Source organism: Podarcis gaigeae, assembly GCF_964106915.1.
Source record: "Podarcis gaigeae genome assembly, chromosome: 13".
Classification (NCBI taxonomy): Eukaryota; Metazoa; Chordata; class Lepidosauria; order Squamata; family Lacertidae; genus Podarcis; species Podarcis gaigeae.
In genome coordinates this window covers 35577766-35603540 of record NC_139689.1, presented here as the reverse complement: position 1 = coordinate 35603540, position 25775 = coordinate 35577766, and the positions used below count along the sequence as shown (strand labels likewise).

At 47.2% G+C, this 25775-nt stretch overlaps 1 protein-coding gene across 1 annotated transcript; it reads right to left on the bottom strand.

The window, feature by feature from the left end:
* Positions 1–402: 402 nt before the first annotated feature.
* On the bottom strand, positions 403–24494 carry NXPH3 (neurexophilin 3). The gene is made up of 2 exons (XM_083709884.1): positions 24141–24494; positions 403–3334 (listed from the first exon to the last, which is right to left on the bottom strand). Exons 1-2 carry the CDS (start codon positions 24195–24197, stop codon positions 2591–2593), a joined length of 801 nt encoding a protein of 266 aa, XP_083566010.1. The 5' UTR covers positions 24198–24494; the 3' UTR covers positions 403–2590.
* Between the last annotated feature and the right edge of the window lie 1281 nt (positions 24495–25775).

Here is a 25775-nt window from a genome sequence, read left to right as displayed (position 1 = left end):
TCTGCCGTAGTTGAAACAAAATAAAAAAATTCCTTCCAGTACCACCTTAGAGACCAACTAAGTTTGTTATTGGTATGAGCTTTCGTGTGCATGCACACTTCTTCAGATACCTTAATGCATGCACACGAAAGCTCATACCAATAACAAACTTAGTTGGTCTCTAAGGTGCTACTAGAAGAATTTTTTTTATTTTGTTTCCCCTGCTTCTAGATGGTGTTTAAAAGTAAAGGACCCCTGGATGGTTAAGTCCAACCTAAATTCGACTAAAATCGAACCGCCGACCTTCTGATCGGCAAGCCCAAGAGGCTTGGTGGTTTAGACCACAGTGCCACCCGTGTCCCTCTTTTCCCCTGACGTGGGTGGCGCTGTGGTCTAAACCACTAGCCTTCTCAAATCCCCGTGATGGGGTGTGCTCCCGTTGATCCGTCCCAGCTCCTGCCAACCTAGCAATTCGAAAGCACGCCAGTGCAAGTAGATAAATAGGTACCACTGTGGCAGGAAGGTAAACGGCGTTTCTGTGCACTCTGGTTTCCATCAGGGTGTTATGTTGTGCCAGAAGCGGTTTAGTCATGCTGGCCACATGACCCAGAAAGCTGTCTGTGGACAAACGCCAGCTCCCTCGGTCTGAAAGCGAGATGAGCGCTGCAACCCCAGTGTCGCCTTTAACTGGACTTAACCATCTAGGGGTCCTTTACCTTTTACCTTAGATGGTGTTTGCTGTGGTCTGTGCAACATCACCCAGCAACAATGGAGGAGGGTGGCAAAATCTTGAAAAGGCATACTCTCTAGTAGGCATACGAGAGCAGGAAGCATATGCCTTCCTTTAAGTGGAAATTGCCAACTTGCCAGCACAGCATGAGGATGCAGAATCAGGAGCTGGCTTCCTCCTTGCTTTCTTCTCATCACCACGGAAATTAGATTTGGGGTTTCCGGGGACCCGGGGGTGATAGATCTGAGTTAGAGCACTGTGATCCCTGCCGCACCTCTCAATGCCTCTGTCCCACTTGGCTTTATGCAAATGCCGACCATTTGTTTTAAGTTCCGCGTACTAAACGAACTGAGATTTCTTCTAAATGGAGTGACAGAGCTACTAATTTATTTGGGTTGCATTTGTTTCCTGCGCTGCTTCTTGCCCCCAAGCCCTTGGTTGCTTGATGGATATTCTATAGAAGCAGATAAATTATATTCAGAGCCCTCTGCTAGAAAACCTTACCCATCAAGGTGGCTAGGACTTGGCCATAACAAGGTCAGAGGAGGGGGGCAGCTTAGGGACAATTAAATGGGGGAAAGAAGGGGAAGCCAGACTCTCCCATCTATAAACCATGGAACTGAATGGACAGTGTATGATTCAGCAAGGGCCCTTTTGGAACCCAAAATGTTCTAGTAATTCAATCCACTTTTCCTGTTTCCAATCCAGTGGGTGGAGGGACATGAAGCCCGAAGTGATGTCTTTTGGGAGCCATTATGGTCAGCAGACTAGGAAACTAAGTGATCTGACCCATCCTTTATTCCAGGGGTGATGAACTTCTGACCATGGGCCAGTTGTGGCTCACCGGGAATCCCAATTTGGCCTGCAAGTCCATTCCCCTTGAAACCACGCCCATCCACCCCACATCTGACATCATATGTGATTTCAGGTGTGGGGTGGATGTATCTTTGAAGGAGCTTAAAGTGAGCTCCTAAGTGTCCCCTTTGCTGGAGCTGGGCGCCCTCCCACCACCCAGTATCATGGGCCAGGAGCCAGCTTCACCTGCTGAACGGCAGCCTGACAGGGGAGAAGGTAGAGTGACTCCATCTGCAGCTGACCAGCCTTCCAGGATACAGGAGAAGGCGCTGATGAGAACCTGCTGGCTTCAGCCTTCTTCAGCAGAGCTTCCAGCAGCAGTCAGGTGCCAGAAACATCACTTGTAGTTCCTGGCCCTCCCTTGTTGCTCATCTTGACCCTTGATCTTCGGGTTTCCTGACCCCTGGACCGCCTGACCACATGGTTTGCTGTCCCCGCAACCCTAGGACTGGACTTGACTTTGGATGCTGACTCTGCCTCCAGGCAAATTCCCTCTAAGAGACTCTTCTGGTTGGCTGGTCTCCCACTCCCCTAAGCTCTGCATGTTGTTGCTCAGCAACAAGACCACAACACCCATCGGCTGAGGAACGGAGAGGCCGTGCCTTGGTCTGGGAGCAGGGAGCGGTTTCCTCCTGCGCAAGCCCCATTTGAGGTTCACACAGCAGAATCCCTTGCTGGGAGGAAATGTCCCACTTGTTAAACAGTAGGGACGGGGGCAGGAGTGCAACTTGGGTTTCCCACTTGGAACACTTGCATGTTTTGGGCTAGCCCCGAATGCATGAAAGCTGGCGGACGGGTGAGCAGGTGGGAAAGGTGTTTCCAGGATGGTATGCTTGCTTGGGTACTCTCAAACTCCCCCCCCCAACCCCCCTGCCTTTCAGCAGATGCTGGAGGCTTTGCCACTGTGTCTGGTGCTGCAGAGGTCCTCCTCCCTGCTTGCAGCCCCACCCCTTCCTTCCTTGCCCAACCCCAAATCAAAGCTGTACTTGGGATACAGGACGCTTCTGAGATGGGAAAGGTAGGTGGTCACCCGGAGGGGTAATAAGGAACATTGCTGTGGTAGTTGTAGTCGGGACACACTTTCTGCACAAGCCTGTAGTCTATGCTGTAGAAGGTGATATAGATACAGATGACCTTGAAGGGCTTGGAGCAAACCCAGGAGACCTGGCTTTGTGTGTGGTTCAGGAAGCAGGTTTTGGAAGGGTCATAAGTGCACAGGGTGGTCTTCTTGGCTTTGTCCACTTTCTCGTACTCCACCCGGCAGTTGAAGATCTTGGATTCTTTGGCCTCGATGAAGATCTGCTGTTCGAGGTCAAACTCCACAGCTTTGTTGGGGGGCACCAGGCTGACGGAGATGTTCCCCTGCCCGGTGGAGTTGTGCCGGAAGAAGACGTTGACCGTGCCGTTCCCGTGGTCAACCACTTTCCCTGTGATCAAGAGGTTCAGCTTTACCGTCTTAATGTTGGAGTAGAAATCACCCCAGCCAAATATTTTCTTGAGCCGGCCGGGGTTGCCAACGGAGTCCCTCCGGCCGCGGGGCTGCACGCCCTGGCTGTGCTTGGACAAGCTCTCTAAGACGTCCCAAAACTCTTGGGCGTTGTTGGAGGCCAACTCCAGGAGACTGGTGTTCTGGAAGTGAGATTGGGCTGCAGAAGGTTTCAAGGAGAGCTGGCCTTTTTTCTTTTGTACCCGGGATCTTGGTTGCTCTTTGGGCGACTTCCCACTTTCCTCCTCCTCTTCCTCTGTTGCCTCGTCTTGGCCACAAATCACCTGCATGGAACAAGATGAGATCATGATGTCCTAAAGCACTGCCTTTTCTTATGGTTGTTGTTGTTTGACTTACCCCCTCCCCTGCCTTCTTTTATGGCATTGGTTCTCAACCTTCCTAATGCCGGGACCCTTTAATACAGTTCCTCATGTTGTGGTGACCCCCAACCATCAGTGGCGTAGCGTGGGGGGTGCAGGGGGGGCCGGCCGCACCGGGCGCAACATCTGGGGGTTAGGGTTAGGGGGCACAAATCCATGGGTTAGAGGGTGCAAATTACTTGCCTTGCCCCGGGTGCTGACAACCCACGCTACGCCACTGCCAACCATAAAATTATTTTCATTGCTACTGTATTTTTTGCTCTATAAGACACACTTTTTCCCTCCTAAAAAGTAAGGGGAAATGTGTGTACGTCTTATGGAGCAAATGCAGGCTGTGCGGCCTAACTAGAAGCTAGAACAGCGAGAGGGATCGCTGCGCAGTGCTCCCTCTTGCTGTTCTAGCTTCTGGCTTAGCTGTGTGAAGCTTCTACAGGGCACGGGGAGCCTTCATCCCGCTGCCCTGAAGAGGCTTCGCGCAGCTATCCCAGAAGCCAGAACAGCGAGAGGGATCATTCTGCAGCGCTTCCTCTTGCTGTTCTACCTTCTGGGATAGCCCCTCAGTCCCTTCCCCCACCTACCGGAAAAGCCCCCAAGAGCTGCGCTCCCTTTAAATAATTTTTTTCTTCTTCTTGCATTCTCCCTCTAAAAACTAGGTGCGTCTTATGGTCAGGTGCGTCTTATGGAGTGAAAAATACAGTACTTCACAACTGTGATTTTGCTACTGCTATGAATCGTAGTGTAAATATCTGATATGCAGGATGTATTTCCATTGTTACAAATTGAGCATAATTAAAGCATAGTGATTAATCACAAAAACAATAGGTAGTATATGTATATATATATTTCTCATGGCGCAAGCACCGTCCGCCCCCCCTGACATTTCTGCCCCCTCTCCCTCACCGTGGCGGAACCTCCCCTTCCTCCCAGTGTAGCAAATTGCCGGCCAATCGCCTGCTAAGGTTTGAGGCCCTGGCCAATGGGCGAGCGGCAGCTGCGCATTGCCGAGAGGAGGAAGGGGGCTGGGCTGGGCTGGGCTGGGCTGGCAGAGCGCATTTCTAGCAGTCCCTCATCAGAGCAAGCTGTTTGCCGCTGCCGCCGCTCATGCTGCCGCTGCTCTGCTAAGCGTGGCTTCTGTGCCTGCCCTTGCGAGCGGCAGAGGCTGTCATCGGCGAAGGAGCCCACCCCCCCAAAAGCTTGCTGACCCCTGGTCTTAGGCGACCCCTGTGAAAGGGTTGTTCGACCCCCAAAGGGGTCACGACCCACAGGTTGAGAACTGCTGCTTTATGGGCTTGTGGGCACCTTTGGCTATTTGAAAATCTGTTGTGGGCATCACCGCAATCTGCTGCAGTGGACTGGTTAGTTGCTGTGGGATGTAACATCACTGAAGAAGCAGTCAAATACAACATTTCCTGTTTGTCCAGAGTGGACACGCAGGGGGAAGTTGCTCCAGCCAGGAGGACTCCCTATCACACCTGGTCTGGAGCATCTTCCCCCTGCATGTGGCCAGGGAGATGGGTGTGACCCTGGCAGACTAGGGGCTAATCATGCAGCCATCTTCCTCTTGACTTTCTTGATGCCTTTTGCTGTCTGCTGGCTCTCAGCCAGCAGCCCATGGGCTCATCCCTCACAGAGGATGAGCCTACACTTTTCTCTATAACTGTTATTACAAGCTAAAGCACTGCCTTCAGGACCATACTGTGAACTGGATGTAAGTAACATTCATTACTTTTAAAAGAAGACTGTTGGGTCATTATTTTTTTTAAGAGGGAACTAAAGCGGATTTGTGGGACGTGGGTGGTGCTGTGGGTTAAACCACAGAGCCTAGGACTTGCCGATCAGAGGGTCAGCGGTTTGAATCCCCACGACGGGGTGAGCTTCCATTGCTCGGTCCCTGCTCCTGCCAACCTGGCAGTTCGAAAGCATGTCAAAGTGCAAGTAGATAAATAGGTACCGCTCCAGCGGGAAGGTAAATGGTGTTTCCGTGCGCTGCTCTGGTTCACCAGAAGCGGCTTAGTCATGCTGGCCACATGACCCGGAAGCTGTACGCCGGCTCCCTCAGCCAATAAAGCGAGATGAGCGTCGCAGCCCCAGAGTCGGCCACGACTGGACCTAATGGTCAGGGGTCCCTTTACCTTTTAAAGGGGATTTACCATGACAAGCCAGGCTTTGATTGCTTAACTCAAATGATTCTCACGAATCCATCCACTAGTTTCATGCAATGTACAAGGGAATGTGCTCTGCTACAAGCTCACTAGCGTGAGAGAGGAAGGATAATATTTAATCAATATATCCTCTCCTCCTATCCACAACATTCCCACAGTTTCAAAACACTAGTAGCTTGCCTGAGTACAAAGAGACCTGCAGTCTCATTTGAAGTGTCAATTTTCTGTCCACCAGTACACCCAGAAGGCAAAAATTAATTTCTCCAAATCAGCTCTAAGTAAATTATCTCCCCTGGTTTCTCTCTCTCCATTGGCTGGAATGACCCTCAGAATACTTGTGCACTCTCTTGCACATGCTCATGTTTTCACATGCACCCCCACATCTGTCCAATCACAAGCATGCACCCAAAATATCCAACACACACTCTTTTATGCTCCTCCTTCCTCCCATTGCCCCAACCAACGTCCTTTCGCTCCCTCAAATCCCCATCCACTCTGTTTTCTGCTCTCCTCCCATGACTCTAGCTTCACCCTTTCCCTCTCTGCCATGTTGCTTTCACATCCACCTTGCACCACCCACCCCATTCCTGCCCCTCAGTGCTCCAGAATTCCTACCTTCCCTCTTCCAATCAACAAACACGCAGCTGCAACCAGCCTTCTCTCTCTGCCCTCCAGCCAGTCGAAAGGTCTGCTGCTGTCCAGTCCGAATGGAAGTGGACGTGTGCAACAGAGACCTTTGAGCAGCCCAAGGAGACACTGTCATGGCATTTTCCTTGGTTATCTGATGTGGAGGGAAGCAGATGGCACTATGGCAACCCTCTGGGCTAAGCTGGTTCTCATGGGCACTTCCTTGGTGAATGCAGATAATGGGTTATCTAGATCAGGCACCCCCAAACTTCAGCCCTCCAGATGTTTTGGACTTCAATTCCCATCATCCCTGATCACTGGTCCTGTTAGCTAGGGATCATGGGAGTTGTAGGCCAAAACATCTGGAGGGCCACAGCTTGGGGTTTCCTGATTTAGAGGATTTGCCTCATTGACCTGCAGTGGGCTTTTGCTTTCCAGCTTTATAAGGAAACTTTCTTGAATGGTCTTTTACACATGTAGAAACATGTTGAGCAACTGACAGTGAAAGTTTGGGCTGTACCTTGTGAGCGATTCATGTATATTAATGAATCGGCAACTTTAAACTCCTAAGTTCAGGAATACTGAAGGACCTGCAGCTATACCGGAGACTATATATATATATATATATATATATATATATGCTTTCGTAGATTTTCACGGGTACAGGAATGCAGGTTTTGGTGTCCTCGGGTGTCTTCCCGTGTAAAAGTTGGGGTGTCTAGGCGACGTTTCGACGAGGTCTCACTCGTCATCTTCAGGCTGGTGCCGAAAGCACCAGCCTGAAGCCGAAAGCACCAGCCTGAAGATGACGAGTGAGACCTCGTCGAAACGTCGCCTAGACACCCCAACTTTTACACGGGAAGACACCCGAGGACACCAAAACCTGCATATATATATATATATATATATATATTAGTGGTACCTCTGGTTACATACTTAATTCGTTCTGGAGGTCCGTTCTTAACCTGAAACTGTTCTTAACCTGAGGTAGCACTTTAGCTAATTGGGCCTCCTGCTGCCGCTGCGCTGCTGCTGTGCGATTTCTGTTCTTAACCTGAAGCAAAGTTCTTAACCCAAGGTACTATTTCTGGGTTAGCGGAGTCTGTAACCTGAAGCATATGTAACCTGAAGTGTATGTAACCCAAGGTAAAGGTAAAGGGACCCCTGACCATTAGGTCCAATCATGACCGACTCTGGGCTTGCGGCGCTCATCTCGCTTTATTGGCCGAGGGAGCCAGCGTACAGCTTCCGGGTCATGGCGAACCAGAGCAGCACACGGAAACACCATTTACCTTCCCGCCGGAGCGGTACCTATTTATCTACTTGCACTTTGACATGCCCTCGAACTGCTAGGTTGGCAGGAGCAGGGACCGAGCAATGGGAGCTCACCCCGTCACGGGGATCCAAACCGCCAACCTTCCGATCGGCAAGTCCTAGGCTCTGTGGTTTAACCCACAGCGCCATCCGCGTCCCAACCCAAGGTACCACTGTATATATATATAGGCAGACAGGTCCCTGCCTCAAGAAACTTACAAAAGAGAGAGCTTAAGGACATGGAAGAACAATAAGCAGTGTGTCGAACCTACCTACCTAGACTTCACTTTGGATGGGAGATGGAAGACTGTGCTAAAAGTTGCATAGAATGCATTTGGAAAGAGACATTAGGATAAACTATGGTTTATTGTGTTGGGAATGAGCCTAGCCTTGCTAAAAGCTTGTATGCTCTTCCCTTCCCCCTCCCACACCCAACTGCGTCCAATTAACCACAGTTTTAGCCTAGCCTACCTCACAGGGTTGTTGTGGAGATTAATTGTGGCTGAGAGGCGGTGACTGGCCCAAAGTCACATGGTGAGCTTCATGGCTGAGTGGGGGGTTTGAACCCTGGTGTCTTTCAGGATGAGACAACTGTGGCCTCTTTTCTGGTAGTAGTAGTAGTAGTAGTAGTAGTAATAATAATAATAATAATAATAATAATAATAATAATGTCCCCTAACCATCTGACTGGGTTGCCCCAGCCACTCTGGGTGACACTTTGCTGGTGCTCAGCAAGACAAGATGCTTAGTGAAACAATAAGCAGCAACCTCCTTTTAATAAAATAAAATAAAATAAAATAAAATAAAATAAAATAAAATAAAATAAAATAAAATAAAATAAAATAATAAAATAAAATAAAATAAAATAAAATAAAATAAAATAAAATAAAATAAAATAAAATAAAATAAAATAAAATAAAATAAAAAAGTTTACAGCCTCTTCTCTATGGATATGTCTTTGTGCTTTTATCTTTTAAAGCTGCTCCTTTGGCTTTGACGTATCACTGCAGCCGGGCATAGCCCACCCTCCACGTTGTAAAGGGAAAGGAAGCGTTCCCTCTGACGGCGGATCGCGACTTTTGTTTATTGAATTGTCACAGTTAAGAGAAACGGCCTCTTTCCTCAGACAGGCACACCACTGAGCTTTTGCCACAGGCACGCTAACATTTATTCAATTAATCAGTAAAAGGCCAGGCAGTTAATTGATTGAAAGACCTCTAATAGCTTGACAGCTCCAGTGAATGGTTTGAAAGCTGAGAAGCGACAGAAATAATGGGTCGCGCCGCGTGTCATAAACCACTGCTGGTGGCCACAGTCATGCCATACATTTAAAACAGTGCCACCGTCATGGCTTGCCCCAAAGAATTCTGGGAGCTGTGGTTTGTTAAGGGGGCTGAGAGTTGTTCGGAGGACACACACCCCGTTCCCCCTCACAGAAATAACAATTTGCAGAGTGGCTTAGCAATCAACCCTTTTCCCACAGGGAATTCTGTGAACTGTAGCTCTGTGAGGGGAACAGGGGGTCTTCTAACAGCTCTGAGCACCCTTAACAACATACAACTCTGATAAATCTTTGGAGAAGTTGTGACTCTTTAAAGTGCTTATCGTAGCGCTTTGCTAATTCACATTCCTTTTTGCACTTGAAGTAGGTGTCTCATTAGGCTAGAGAGTCCAGCCTCAGCGATTGGGGGATCCTGGTTCAACTCCCAGAGTTTTAGCGGGTTCTGCTGTTTTAGGTCATTTTACTCCCAGTACTCAGATATCTTTGGGGTTAGCCATGACTGTTTAAAGTGGCATGGTACCACTTTAAATGTATGACGTGAATGTTGCTCATGGAATAATAATAAATAATAATAATAATAATAATAATAATAATAATAATAATAATAATAATTTATTTATACCCCGCCCACCTGGCTGAGTTTCCCCAGCTACTCTGGGCGGCTCCCAATCGAGTGTTAAAAACAATACAGCATTAAATATTAAAAACTTCCCTAAACAGGGCTGCCTTCAGATGTCTTTTAAAAATAGGATAGTTGCTTATAATAAAATAAAATAAAATAATAATAATAATTTATTTGTACCCCGCCCACTCTGGGCAGCTTCCAACAAAGACAAAAAATACACTTATTTCCTTGACATCTGACGGGAGGGCGTCCCACAGGGCAGGCACCACTACCGAGAAGGCCCTCTGTCTGGTTCCCTGTAACCTCACTTCTCACAATGAGGGAACAGCCAGAGGGTCCTTGGCGCTGGACCTCAGTGTCCGGGCTGAATGATGGGGGTGGAATGGCAATCACCATCATCCTCAGGGTTCAGGAGTGTGTTTTCTGAAGAGCAAACTGGAGGGCAAGAGGACACACACACCCCTTAGATAATGGTGCCTTTGAAATCCATTGAGATGAATTGACCTCAGCTAGTCATCTTCATGAAGTTCAATGGGTTGTATCCAATGTTAGTTCTACTCAAAGTAGACCCATTTTGCTGACGAGCTTTAGGACCATGGATTTCAACAGCTCTGCTCTGGGTCAAATGTTGTTGGATATAACCCATTACGCAAGCAAGGAACTAGGTAAAGTAAAGGTAAAGGTACCCCTGCCCGTACGGGCCAGTCTTGACAGACTCTGGGGTTGTGCGCCCATCTCACTTAAGAGGCCAGGGGCCAGCGCTGTCCGGAGACACTTCCGGGTCACGTGGCCAGCGTGACAAAGCTGCATCTGGCGAGCCAGAGCCGCACACGGAAATGCCGTTTACCTTCCCGCTGGTAAGCGGTCCCTATTTATCTACTTGCCCCCGGAGGTGCTTTCGAACTGGTAGGTTGGCAGGCGCTGGGACCGAGCAGCGGGAGCGCACCCCGCCGCAGGGATTCGAACCGCCGAACTTTCAATCAGCAGGTCCTAGGCGCTGAGGCTTTAACCCACAGCGCCACTACTCTGGCTTTAATGAGTTCCCATGTCCTGACCAAAGGCCAGGCAGAACAGCTCTGTCTTGCAGCCCTGCTGAAAGATGTCAAGTCCCGCAGGGCCCTAGTCTCTTGTGACAGAGCGTTCCACCATGCATGTGATTGTGAATCCTCTTCTGAACAGGGCTCAATGTGAGCAGCCTCAGGGTGTGTTCGAGGTCACCCTCTCATCCCTAAAACTTGTAAAGAGATTAGTGTACTTTGGACATGTTCGATATCACTTATCAGCCACAACATGCACACCCTAAAATGATGTGCAAGACCCAGGTATCTTTAAGGTCCTCTACCTCCATTGCTGTACATTGGTACCTCAGGTTACAGACGCTTCAGGTTACAGACGCTTCAGGTTACAGACTCCGCTAACCCAGAAATAGTACCTCGGGTTAAGAACTTTGCTTCAGAATGAGAACAGAAATCGCACGGTGGCAGGAGGCTCCATTAGCTAAAGTGGTACCTCAGGTTAAGAACAGTTTCAGGTTAAGAATGGACCTCCAGAACAAATAAAGTTCTTAACCCGAGGTACCACTGTATAATCCTGGTGGAAAATGGATCTGTCTATGATTCTGTTTCCATATGATCTTTTTAATTATTTTATTACTAGAATCAGCCGGTTCAGGATCTTTTTTTTTTATAAATCTTTTATTAAAGTTTCAACAAATTTTTATCAGAACAAAACAAAAACAATAACAAACAATAACAAACAAAAGAAAAAACAATATAAAAAAGAAAAACACATAAGTTCAACCCTTAATTTCTTATAACTTACTTTCCCAACTTCCTCGTATCTCCCCTTTCTGTATTCCAATTTCTGATTAATTTTTCAGCAAATCCTTCCCTTACTTTTAGCTTAATTTTAATGTTACTCATTTTCTTTAACTTAACCATTACCGCTAATAACCACATATTTTCTAATCCAACGTCATTTTAGCATTCATTAATTTTGCAATATTTCTTTAGATAGTCCTTAAATTTTTTCCAATCTTCTTCCGCCGTTTCTCTTCCCTGGTTTCGGAATCCAGCCGGTTCAGGATCAATACTAGGGCTAAGGGAAACATTCAGTTTTGTTTGTGTTTTAATGAGAAACTGCCCAATTCACACGCTCAAACCAATATGTGAACCAAAACAGCAATCCTTCCACAAATTCACACTTCTCCGAATTTTGCAATGCAGTTCTCCAGCCAAGCAATGTGTACATAATGCATGCAGTTAAAGAAAAGTGTACATAGAAGTGCGTATATTCACAAAAACAATTTCCAAAAATGTATTATATTAAATTGCTTGCAAAAAATCTCCGGGGGTGGGGTGGGGGTGCAGTAGTATGCTTATAAATTATGATTAGGATTTTACCAAACGAATTGTGGCAGAAATATGAACTGCATTTAAGAACAACGAGAAACTGAAAGAAACCAAAATGGATTGATCCTTTCCCATACTGAACTAAACAGAATGAAATCATGGGATCTTTAGAAACCTGGAAGTTCAGTTCCATATGCACTGAGAAATAAGAGCACATTTAGCTCCTTCTGGGATTTTACAAACTGCACCTGAGTGTAGAGAGTATTTAACTTAGTCACTGCACTTTATTTGCCTTATCTGTTGAGCTGAAAAAGGCATTGCAGTCTCTGGTGTTTTGCCCTTGCAGCAGGTTTGGCAGGAAGAACCTCTTAGTCTTAGTGTCTATTCCCCCACCAGGTTTAGTTTCAAGGACATACCCTCCCACCTGCCAAGAGCTGATGTAGCAGCTAGGAGATTGAGCTGGGAATCTGGAAGCTCCTAGTTTGACTCTTGCCTTTTCCACGAACTCACCAGGGTTGTCTTCTGCAATCTCCCCTCTTTCCCTCCCAGTCTCAGTCCTACCGTCTGCAACTGGGGGGAGAGGGAAGGATAATAGAGTCTCACCTTATAGCAGAGAGATACCTCACCATTCCTGACTGCGGACCACATTTATTGGGCAAAGGGAAGACCAAATACTATCTGGAGGGCTACAGATTCTCCACCCCAACCACCTTCCTAGCATGGATGCTGTAAGATTACAATTTGAATACAGCTGTAACTTGGAAGTCAAACAGAATCCGTTCCGCAAGTCCATTCGACTTCCAAAACATTTGAAAACCAAAGCGCGGCTTCTGATTGGCTGCAGGAAGCTCCTGCAACCAATTGGAAGCCATGGAAGCCCTGCCATTCGGCTTCCAAAAAGAGTTTGCAAACCGGAACGGTCACTTCCAGGTTTGCGGCATTCGGGAGCCAAAACGTTCGAGAACTAAGCTGTTCGAAAACCAAGGTATGACTGTACCAGAAATTGCTATACGGTGTTAATGTAGGGAGGTTCTGCACAAGAAAGCAAGGTTGGTAGACTGCCTGGAGCCCCAAACCTCCCTTTCTCCAGGGCTGCAAATAAACCACACACGTAAATCACATTTAAAACACCCCCTAAAAAAAAAAAAAAGATTCCCAGGAACTGTAGTTCTCCCCCCACAGAACTACAATTCCCAGCACCTTCCACAAATTGCAGTTCCCAGGATACTCCTGGGGAAGATGGGCTATAAATGTGTTATGTGCAAGAAGCCTAAATTAATAAATCAAGCTCTGTATATTGTTTGTTTGTTTAGTCGTTTAGTCGTGTCTGACTCTTCATGACCCCATGGACCAGAGCACGCCAGGCACTCCTGTCTTCCACTGCCTCCCGCAGTTTGGTCAAGCTCATGCTGGTAGCTTCGAGAACACTGTCCAACCATCTCGTCCTCTGTCGTGCCCTTCTCCTTGTGCCCTCCATCTTTCCCAACACCAGGGTCTTTTCCAGGGAGTCTTCTCTTCTCATGAGGTGGCCAAAGTATTGGAGCCTCTGCTTCACGATCTGTCCTTCCAGTGAGCACTCAGGGCTGATTTCCTCCAGAATGGATAGGTTTGATCTTCTTGCAGTCCATGGGACTCTCAAGAGTCTCCTCCAGCACCATAATTCAAATGCATCAATTCTTCGGCGATCAGCCTTCTTGATGGTCCAGCTCTCACTTCCATACATCACTACTGGGAAAACTATGGCTTTAACCATACGGACCTTTGTTGGCAAGGTGATGCCTCTGCTTTTTAAGATGCTGTCTAGGTTTGCCATTGCCTTTCTCCCAAGGAGCAGGCGTCTTTTAATTTCGTGACTGCTGTCACCATCTGCAGTGATCATGGAGCCCAAGAAAGTAAAATCTCTCACTGCCTCCATTTCTTCCCCTTCTATTTGCCAGGAGGTGATGGGACCAGTGGCCATGATCTTCGTTAGATTGGGCCAAAGAGGCAGTGACTGGCCCAAGATCACCCTGTGAGCTTCATGGCTGAGTGGGGATTTGGACCCTGCTCTCCCAGGTCTTAGTCTGACACTCTAACCACTACACCACACTGGCTCTCACATGTAATAACGCTGAATGTATTTCTTATGGTAAATGTTGACATTTACCGGTTGTGGGATTTTCGGTTGTTTTTGAGAAGCCACCAGGCAGGTTTGTCCCGTTGCAAATGTGCATAGAAGCAACACACAGAGGAAAGAGCATGAACATATGCTCACTGCAGCCTCAACATGTAACTTTTGTGCCTTGATCCTATACTGTAGTCGGAACAGAGCCTTCCTGTGTGTGAGTCGTACACAGCATGCAATTTCTCCCGATTGGTGGCTGCAGTGTCTCCACATGTTGCTTCTGTGCGCAGCTGTTTGCACGATAAGGGCTGCGCCGTTAGGAAGCTTACTGCTATTTACTGGTAAGTCTCAAGGACAAGCCAGTGCCCTTGGTAAGGGACCAAATTTCATCACCATCATCATCTAAACCAGTAAAAGATGACCAGTTTAGAAAGAGGATGAAAGAAAAGGATCAATACTCATCAAGAGGGTTCTGACACTTCCCAGTTGGCTTTTCAAAGTCTTTTTAACATCGATGTTTAAAACAGAGATGGCATACCCTTCCCATTTGACATTTACTGTACCGTATACATCTGAAGACATTTGCCTGCCTGGAATGGAACTCAAATAGGACACACACACACACACACACTAACGCCAACACTTTAAAAAGGCTCATTGCACCGATTCAGATTCCTCTTCTATATCTCCACCCCCTCTGGTGAAAATGTCTTCGATTTTCTGCCTGGTGGGACCACCTGCCTGGTTTTCTTTTAACAGAGTAAATATATATATAGGGAAAAGAAAACGTAAAACATTGCAAATATTCAAATAGTCCCATCTGAGAGGTTTTTCTCCCAGAGCTGATATATTGTAAAGTTATGTGAAATGTGCCCCATGACCAGCTGCCCTCTAACATCTCCCAACTGGTATATATTTTATCTTAATGCCATACAGTGGTACCTCGGGTTAAGAACTTAATTCGTTCTGGAGGTCCGTTCTTAACCTGAAACTGTTCTTAACCTGAAGCACCACTTTAGCTAATGGGGCCTCCCGCTGCGCTGCCCCGCGATTTCTGTTCTCATTCTGAAGCAAAGTTCTTAACACGAGGTACTATTTCTGGGTTAGCGGAGTCGGTAACCCGAGGTACCACTGTACTAGGATGCTGCTTTGTATACCCAGTTACACTAGTCCATCCAGCCCTATACTGTCTGTCCTGACTGGGGTTGGCAGCAGCTCTGTAGGGACCCAGGAAGAAGTTCATTTCCCATGACCTTTTCATTTTAACTGGAGACTCGGCAGATTGAACCTGAGACCTTCTTCAGATAAAGAAGGTGCTCTGCTACTGAACTGCGCTTCCTCTCCATCCATCCATCCATCCATCCATCCATCCATCCATCCATCTATCCATCCATTCGTTATTAAATTTATACCTCACCTTTGCTGTAAGGATCTCAAGGCGCCATGCATAGTTTTCCTCCTCCTAAGAACAAGAAGACCTGCACCAACAGTTGGCACTTCCAGGAGGCTGGGAAAGAGACATGCCAATCATCGCTCTCACTGACATTAGTCTTTTGGTGCTGTGTCAGCCACCTCTGGGAGGCTGTAATACATGGGTAGGCAAACTAAGGCCCGGGGGCCGGATCTGGCCCAATTGCCTTCTAAATCCAGCCGGGAACCAGCGTGTTTTTACATGAGTAGAATGTGTCCTTTTATTTAAAATGTATCTCTGGGTTATTTGTGGGGCATAGGAATTCATTCATTTCCCCCCAAAAAATATAGTCCGGCCCCCCACAAGGTCTGAGGGACAGTGGGCCGGCCCCCTGCTGAAAAAGTTTTCTGACCCCTGCTGTAATATGTCATCTAATATCCCCTCCTTGAACTGCATTTAAACCAAGCTTCTTGGAGTGCAGGAAGACCAGGATCAGAAACTTTATTGTCTGCGAACTTTATTATATTGGTTTTATTTTTCCCCTAATATTGACTTTATTCTGCATTTGCTGAATTGTTGGTTTTTGTTACTTTGAATCGGCTGACCTGTTTTGTATTTTTTTTGTATATTTGTATTTCCACTGCTCTCTAGATGTTTTGAACGCTTGGGCGCAGCTCATTGCGGAAAAGCAGAATGCAGGGAAACTCAATCAATCAATCAATCAATCAATCAATCAATCAATCAATCAGAACATAAAAAAGAGCCCAGATGGATTAGGCCAGTGGCCCATCTACTCCAGCATCCTGTTCTCACAGTGTCCACCAGTGGCGCCATCTTGAATAACAGATTGGAGGCGGGGCAAGTATAAGCCCCACCCTGTAGAATTAATCGCGAAGGGACCTTGACTCTAGGAGTTGGCTCTGATGGTGGCTCCCCCAGACAGTGTGGGAAGCCCACCAGCCCATTTTAACCCTCATAGTTTAACCCTGTGAGGTGTCTTACCCAGCTGAGAGATAAGGAGTGGCTCAAGGTCACCCAGTGAGCTTCACAGCAGATTTGGAAACTGCTCTCCCAGGCCTAGTCCGACACTCTGACCAGTCCCCCACGCTGGTTTTCTCCGTCCAAGCTATGCACATTTATTTCACGTATTAATTGCTCACGGCAAAAGGCTCTCTAAGGAACTCACAAACAGCAGTTAAGGGCATGGTTGCCACCTGTTCTGTATCATACAGGATTGTCCCGTATTTCAGTGTAAAATGCTACGTCCTGTATTGATACGGTTTAGTCCTGTATTTCAGGTCTTTTCTCCTTCTCTCTCTGCCAAGTTGGGGGATGCTCTCCCAATGCGTGTGTCTGAAAGGGTGTGAGAAAGGTCATGTATTTGAGCTCTGGGTAGCCAAGCACAGACAGATTTACGAATTCACGTGTGCGTCTGTGTGTGTGTGTGTGACAACTTCCAGAGGGGCCATCCTGTTAGGCCGCAGTCGATTGTAATAAAGGTAAAGGTAAACGGTATTTCCGTGCACTCTGGTTTCTGTCATGGTGTCCTGTTGCACCAGAAGCAGTTTAGTCATGCTGGCTACATTAAGGTTACCAGATTTTTTTCAATGAATCCGGGGACACTTTTCAACTTCAATGGATTTTGTATGGGGACTGATTTGTAAATCTGGGAACTGTCCTTGGGAAACGGGGACGTCTGGTAACCTTAGGCTACATGACCCGGAAAGCTGTCTGTGGACAAGTGCCAGCTCCCTCGGCCTGAAAGGAAGGTGAGCACCCCATAGTCGCCTTTGCCTGGACATAACCGTCCAGGTGTCCTTTACCTTTACGTTTCTAAAGATTGTAATGGATTGGTTTGAAGTCACTTCAGCACCAGAAAGGGTAAAAGAAATCACCCCCAAACCAACCCACCCTGTCCTGTATTTTGCCAGAACAAAGATGGCAAACCCTAATATCATCACATAGAAACAAAACGACATTGCAATACAACCATCACAATGAACCATAATAAACAGACGCAGCAAAACTTCCGACAGCAGAAAGCAGCTTCTCAATAGGTCACAATCCACCCAGTGCCTGCTTGCCCCAACATTGGTACAGTGGTACCTCAGGTTAAGTACTTAATTCGTTCCGGAGGTCCATTCTTAACCTGAAACTGTTCTTAACCTGAAGCACCACTTTAGCTAATGGGGCCTCCTGCTGCTGCCATGCTGCCGGAGCGGGATTTCTGTTCTTATCCTGATGCAAAGTTCTTAACCTGAAGCACTATTTCTAGGTTAGCGGAGTGTGTAACCTGAAGCGTATATAACCTGAAGTGTATGTAACCCGAGGTACCACTGTATAGGATTGTGGGGCCTTTGGTATGGAACAATTTGCACTGTTTCTGCTCTGCCATAAAGTTTAGTTTCCCCCCCGCTCCGCCTGAGGTTGGGGAAGGACAGTGTGAGTGTGGGGGTTAGGGAAATGTTGGCCCAGGATATTTGCAAGGTGATGTGTGCAGAAGCCTGCAGCACCGTCGTCAGGATGACTAAACGGTGGGAATGCTGTATTACTCATTCCCTCCATCTGAGCTTTGTTTTCTAATTCATTTATTTGCGGGTACGGTGCAGGGCTATGCATATCTAACCCAGGAGGTAGACCCATTGAATTCAATGGAAATTGCTCCCAGGTAATTGTGTATAGAAAGAGGGGCATTTTAACAGTTTCATGCCCAAATGAGGAGATTAAATGCTTCTCACTCTGGCACTTTTAATTGCTGCTGCTTAGTTTAAAGAATGTTTAATAGATTATTGTATTAATGCTTAATAGATTATTGCATTTTAGTGTTTTGTTGGAAGCCGCCCAGAGTGGCTGGTGAAACCCAGCCAGATGGGTGGGGTATAAATAAATTATTATTATTTTTTTTATATTATTATTATTATTAAGAATTAACTGGACTGGGAAGCTGATGGACTGGGAAGTCTTGAGATATGAAATGTTTAAAGGTAACTCTAAGAGGTATATATCTTAATTTAATTGATTTATTTTGGTCACTGACCAGAATGCAAAAGTATGTATCAAATTTTGGGAAAACACATTTAAATAATAAACTTCATCAGGGGAGAAAGGAACCCAACCTTTTTTTCTTTTTCTAAAAAAAAAAAAAACTCTGCTCAGCAGGGCCCTCCAGATGTTGTTGGGACTACATCATCCTTTACCATTCGCCATGCTAGCTGGGGCTGATGGGAGTCCAACGCCCTCAGTTTCCACAGCTGGGAAATGGGAATTATAGCTGCCAACCACATGGGGTGTCGGTTTATTTTCATGAAATAGTCCCCCCCCCCAAAGTATCAATACTGCTTAACAATTATGCAAAATATGATAGAATGATCAAGACCTCCCTCCCTTCGTGCTTCTTTGTGTTCTGTTTGTTTACTTTAGATGAACCAGAATATGGAACCATAAGTGCCAGATTAAATGATAACAACTAACAGCCTTCTGGAATTAGATTACCTTTCAGGTAAGCAGATTTCAACTAAATATTGGGCAGACACACACCATAAATTTGAAGGATGTTTGACACACATTTAAAGCACATTACTTCCCCAAAGAACCTGGGAACTGTAGTTTGCAAAGGTTCCTGGGAATTTGAAGCTCTGTAAGGGGGAAAACTACAGTTTCCAGGATTCTTCGCATGGTGTGGAGTGGAGTGTCAGACTTCCTAGTTGTAAGAGTTGTTTGACGGTGGAGCAGGAGGTGTTGAGTTCTTCTTCACTGAGAGTATTTAAGCAGAGGCTAGGTAGTCATCCTATCAGGGATCCTGTTTGTAGATCCAACATTGATCAGGGTGGGTTGGCCTTGATCACCCCCAAGATCCCTTCCAACTGATTCTAAATTCTAGAAGCAGGCAAAGATGGGAAAATTCCAAGGCAATATCCTCCATTGTGTGGTAATTCACTGCACCTGTATGAGAGAGGGCACCAAACATAGGGCCTCGCCCCGAGATCTGGGAAGGTAAGAAAGCTCTACATTGGTACCTTGGGTTAAGAACTTAATTTGTTCTGGAGGTCTGTTTTTAACCTGAAACTGTTCTTAATCCAAAGCACCACTTTAGCTAACGGGGCCTCCTGCTGCCTCCATGCCGCGGGAGCACGATTTCTGTACCTCTTAACCTGAGGTACTATTTCTGGGTTAGTGGAGTCTGTAACCTGAAACGTATGTAACCTGAAGCATATGTAACCCAAGGTACCACTTTATATAAACCAGGAGCTGGAGCTCTTATTACATGTGTATTTCTGAATCAGCGAAGGGGGCATGCAGAAAGCCCTGCTGTCCAGTCCCTAGTATCTCCAAGCAAGGCTGCATGTCCTCCAACTTCCCTGAAAATGTCGGGACCGTCAAGAAAACCCTGCTTCTCACTTGTTTCACACGGAGCCCGAATTCCCAAGGGGCCTTCCCTTCAGTCCAACGTTTCAACATGCTACTAGAAGTTCAGATCTGTGCATCCTTCTAACACATCTCTTAGATCTATGCCTCCTGCTCCCCACCCTCATCCTGCCACACTCAATATGGCGTCACTTCCTGTTTTTATGAAAAAACAAGATCTGGGTCACTCGAATGCCCCAAAGAAAGTTTCCCGCTGTTTCCCCACTACTACAGGCAGAGGGCCTTCTCGGCAGTGGCACCCGCCCTGTGGAATGCCCTTCCACCAGATTTCAAAGAGAACAACAACTACCAGACTTTTTAGAAGACATCTGAAGGCAGCCCTGTTTAGAGAAGCTTTTAATGTTTAATAGACTATTAGGGAAGATGCAAGGGAGTGGGCACACTGATGTAGAACATGTCCCTATTTTCTTGCCTATTAATTTTTATTAATTTCCCAGTTTTTTAACAGATTAACATCAAATCAATTCAAATTTAACACATATTTTAAAATGGACTTTCCACACACACCCTTTCAAGATGCTTCTTTCCCCTCCCTCCTTTGCTGCTCGCAGTAAAGTACATTTCCTTAATTTCTAATACTTTCGCATCCAGTCTCTCTTTCCATTGACTGCGCATGCTCAATTCCTGCTTGAACTTTTGTTTAACCATGTCCCAATTGATCAAATTCAGTGGTACCTCTGGTTACATACGTAATTCGTTCTGGAAGTCCGTTCTTAACCTGAAACCGTTCTTAACCTGAGGTACCACTTTAGCTAATGGGGCCTCCCGCTGCCGCCGCACGATTTCTGTTCTCATCCTGAGGTAAAGTTCTTAACCCGAGGTACGACTTTGGGGTTAGCGGAGTCTGTAACCTGAAGTGTTTGTAACCCGAGGTGTTTGTAACCAGAGGTACCACTGTAGAGTTAATCTCCCTTTATCAACTAATACAGTTTATTCATTATGCCGTATATGTCCCTATTTTCATCTGAGGAATGCTGGAGGGTACTGGGCTGGGAATGTCTCCCACCTGAAATTCTGAAGAGCGAATGCTAGTTGGTAGAGACGGTACTTTGCTAATTGGATTAAGGTTTAATATGAGGCAGGTAAGGTGTACACATGACCTGGAAGCTGTATGCCGGCTCCCTCGGCCAATAAAGCGAGATGAGCGCCGCAACCCCAGAGTCGGTCACGACTGGACCTAATGGTCAGGGGTCCCTTTACCTTTACCTTTTAAGGTGTACAGGACAGGGTTTGGGAGGAACCAGTGGCCCTCCCCGATATGGCTGGACTACAACTCCCATCAGCCCCAAGCACCATGGCCAATGATCGAGAGCGATGGGAGTTGTAGCCTAAGAATTTTGGATCATCACAATTCCTCCCCAGGGAAAAGGAAACGCATCACTCCCTGAGCTAGTCAGAACAGATGATACTTGACTGAATGCACCAGAGGACAAGGCAGCGTTATATGTTTATTGTAGGGATGGGGAAGCCTATAGGCCCTTTGGCTGTTGCTGGACTACAACTCCCAACATCCTTGGCCATTGGCTATGCTTGCTGGGGCTGATGGGAGTTGTAGCTCAGCTGGAGGGCCAAAGCTTTCCAACCTCTCTTCACCATAATAGGCAACCTACACTGGTGCCTGCCGACTCTGAGTTCTGTAATTAACGCAAACAAACACAATCGCCTTTTTACGTAGGGAGGAGAGGACCGCAGAACCACCCTAATTTGATTTCTTGACATGCAGACAGATTTTTAAGTGCCCCGTTGACTGGCATAGGGAGTAACCATTTATTAATATTTTTAAAGAGAGGAAGGAAAATACATTATGAGGGGTGGGGTGGCTGGATGGAGAAGAAACCAGGCGAGAAGCAAGCACAGCGACAAAGCCACCCAGTTCAGACCAGCTGCAAGCCCCCATGCCCACAGTGTTCGGAGGAAGATGTGTCTGCGCCAATTCGGCAGGGATTAAGGGCACTCTGCTGCCAAAGTAAACTCTGGGCTTGTTTCCCTGTGGACATGAAATGTGTGGGGTTTTTCCCCCTCCCCTCTGTTCAGAGAACAACAAAATGATTAGTGGGGGAGCTGGTAGGAGCTTTGAGTACCCCAAAGGGCAGTGGGAAGCTGTGGCGTAGCATGGGGGGTGTAGGGGGGCCGGCCGCACCGGGCGCAACATCTGGGGGTTAGGGTTAGGGGGCGCAAATCCACAGGTTAGGGGACGCAAATTATTTGCCTTGCCCCGGGTGCTGACAACCCATGCTACGCCACTGGTGGGAAGAGTTCCTAGTACAGTGGTACCTCAGGTTACATATGCTTCAGGTTACAGACTCCGCTAAACCAGAAATAGTGCTTCAGGTTAAGAACTTTGCTTCAGGATGAGAACAGAAATCGTGCTCCGGGGGCACAGCAGCAGCAGGAGGCCCCATTAGCTAAAGTGGTACCTCAGGTTAAGAACAGTTTCAGGTTAAGAACGGACCTCCGGAACGAATTAAGTACTTAACCCGAGGTACCACTGTATCTTCTCCAGGAGATGAGGTCTGCTACCTGTGGCCACCCACAATTCCAGTGAGATAACTTCTGTTTTTCAATGGGCTCAGAGATTAAATGGAGGGTGTGTCTGTGTCGGCACCTTTGCCGCTCCCCGCTGGAAATCAATTGTTATTCACCCTTCTATGCCAACCCACCCTGCCAGGTTGTTAAATATAAATGCTGCATGCAAAATCTCAGAATCCGTGTTTGTTTTTTCCTCGGGGGGGGGGGGGGATGATAACAATGATCTAAGAAGTCACCTTCTGGACATCCAAGCAGAGGTCTTCTCTTAGACCCTTCCTGCAACCAAAGATTGCCTCTTGAATACACAGCTCCAAAGCCCCGGGCAAAGGATTAAACAACAACAACAACCAGAACCTTGCAGACATGCATTGGGATAGCGTGACCGGGGGGGGGGGGGGAGCCTCTTCTCTGCTTGATAGGGAAACAAACCTTCTTAAGACTGCTGCAGCATTTTTAAGAACCCATTTCCAAGGCCTGATTTGCTAATTAGTTTTTGTAAGTTTTGGCAACCGTTTTAAACAGGGGTCAGTGGGGAACCTGCCCATCTTGTGGGGGGGCGGGGGGGGGAGAAATGACCATTTGCTACCAGCCCAGAGTCGATTAGGTTCGGCACAGACTCTGGACCTGTATTCAGATCCTTCCATCTTCCGAAAGCTCACTTGGGTGACCTCAACCATCTCTTTATTATTTTCTCTTCAGCTGCCTCCCTTTGTGTCCCCATTGGATTTGGGAGGAATCTTCACTCCCCTGAGTTCTGCCTTCCTCGCCCCATAAGGGATTGCCATAAGTAGAGCTAGATTGTTTGGTGGCCTTCCAGTTTCCTTCGGGGAAACTTGCAGGATGGGTTTTGTTTGTACTTCGGATCTGATAGCTTGCCATGGCAAGCACTTCTCTCCCCAGGACCAAGTTGCCTGCGAATGAATATATGATACAACCTTCTCCCCCATCATGTGTGGTTTCCTTACTTGCAGCCTGGCTCACCTACTTGAGCCAGCTAGAATTGCTTATTTACAGTATTTGGGTGGTGCAACCTGTTTGCCTCTTCAAGGTGTATTTGTGTTTGTTCCAGGGATAGCCAAATTGTCCTCTCTCTCTCTCTCTCTCTGTCTCTCCTCCCTGTAGTGCATTTAACTACATCCTGACATAAAGCCATAAAGCTGCTATTGAGCAGAATCCGATCCCAGAATGAGATAAAAAGTGATCAAATAGCTTTATAAGACTGCTCAAGCATTCTGAATGACAAGGTACGCTCAAATGGAGGAGTTAGGATTTATTTCTCATCTTTAAAAATCTGCGCTGTTTTGTGTTTTATTGCGGTATATTTTTTACTGCATTCCTTGTCATTTTTTTTTATAACTCATTTTGAACTTTTATTGCACGTTGCCCGGAGAACTCTCCTCCGGGGTGGTTAACCAATTTAAACGAACAAGCAATGAGAGATTCAAACAGACAAGCAATTAAGGAAGAGATTTGGCAGGTGACGCTTTTCTTAACCAGGCACCTGTTTACAACCCCAGATCAGGACCTTAAAGAAAAGGAAAATGGCAACCTTAATTGATAGGCGGATGGAGGGATAGTCCTGCCTTATGGGGTTGGACTAGATGTCCTTTGTATCCCCCTCCCAAATCTCCTGTGCCCCGACCCTGCCTGGCAAAGTTGATGCGAGGACAATTGTTAAGCCCAGGCAAAGCCCGGTGCATGCTAAGAAGTGCTACGCGGAAGCAGCAGACCGCAAAACCGCTGGAACATACTAATTTCAAGCAGCGTTTTGCACAAGCCGCCCCTTTGCTCTCAGGCACCGCCAAGGGCATGCCACTATCCTTATTCTCTCTCTCCCCCTCCCCGCACCCTCACCTTTCCCTTGTCCGTTGCTCACTCACCAGCAGATAGATGCTCCCTTGGATGAGGAATATGAAACAGCACCGAGTCAGCTGCATTTTCTTTTCAGCCTCTCCTCCGCCTTTCCCCTCCTCTTATCGATATCTGGCTAAATCTGTTGTGCCTCCTTTCTGCTGCTGCTGCTGCTGCTGTTTATAATCTGGCCTCTGGCTTCCTAGGATCTCCCCTTTCCAGGTTCCATCTGGCCGCCTCCTTCCAGCCAGGCATGGATGGGCAAAACAGGAAAAAAAGGAAGCAGGAACAGCCCCACTGTCTCAACCTCTGCAGTTGGAGAGCTCCATGGGGCTGCCTCCTGTCTGCTTCCCTGCTTTGCCGGAGACTCTGGCAAAACTCACTCCAGTCCCTCGCTCTTTTCTTTCTCCCTCTCTCCCTCTCTCCACTAGCTCCCTCCCACTGACAGGTGCCACCACTGGAGCCGACGAGCCCTGCCTTAACCCCTTGCCTGCCTGCCTGGCAAACTTAGAAACTCAGCGCAGAGCTCCAAAGTTGGCAACAGCGTTCCGAGAGAAGACTGCGCTCTGACTCTGCCTTGCCCAGTTTAGGCCAGCATCCTGGGAAGAACGGCTGCAGGTAGGTCAGGAGCGAGGAGGGTGCCGATGTCCCCAGGGTCTTGTGGACGGAGCTTGCTTTTAGGATGTGAAATCTGGGGGGGGGGGGGTGTTGGGGGTCGTGTTGTTCCAAGGTGATTCTTGGCAAGGAGGAAAGAGAAGTTCCTAATCTGAGTCAGATGCGGACTCCAGAAGCTGTTTTCAAGGGCAAGGCTATGTCCTTGGTCTGGGAAGGTTCAAAGCAGCTGACCTGAAAACAGAGACGTTTATGTACCTTTGTCTCCGTGAAAACCTTTCGATTAAAAACAACGATAAAAGAAGGAAAGGGGAGTACTTTTTGAAAATGTGCAAAGCTGCTCTGGGTGTAGGTTAAAGACAAGAGCCCTTGGGGCAGACGGTATGACTCACAAGCCGGCTTCAGATCTGCCACATCCAGTCTTTTATTTTTAAAATGATGTATCCCGGTTGCATCCTGCCCATCTTGAATCCCAGGGTGACTTTATGCAGCGCCTGGGATCTGGGAGGGAAAATATGAGCACTGCTTTCTGCCTCCCACTTCTGAACAGAGGGTCCTGATCCATCTCCCAGGTTAGCCTCACCCGAGCAAATTGTGCTCTTGCACAGCTCCCAGTCATTTCAATGGAGCTTGCGCAGGAGAGCTTCCCGCTGGGCTGTGGCCATATGTGATGTGCTTCCAGTATTAATTGCTCCCCCACATTGATAGATCTGGTATTGACTGAGCTCCTGTCTTCCTCTCGCTCAAGGTTCTGCTCTGTTCTTGTTTAATGTTTTAAGCTGGCTTTTAATTGCATTGATTTTTAATTGTGTTTTTGTCCCTCGTCCCCCCCCCCTCCACATCACCATGCCTGGTTGAGCATCTTTTGCAAGTGACAAAGTGTCTATGTTTTAATACACATAAATAATAGGGAGTCAGATCAGTTTTGTCTGCCGTGCTTGATGGGGGCATCCACCATAGCGCAGCTGGTAGAGCAGGAGACTCTTAATCTCAGGGTTGTGGGTTTGAGCCCCACGTTGGGCAAATGATTCCTATACTGCAGGGGGTTGGAC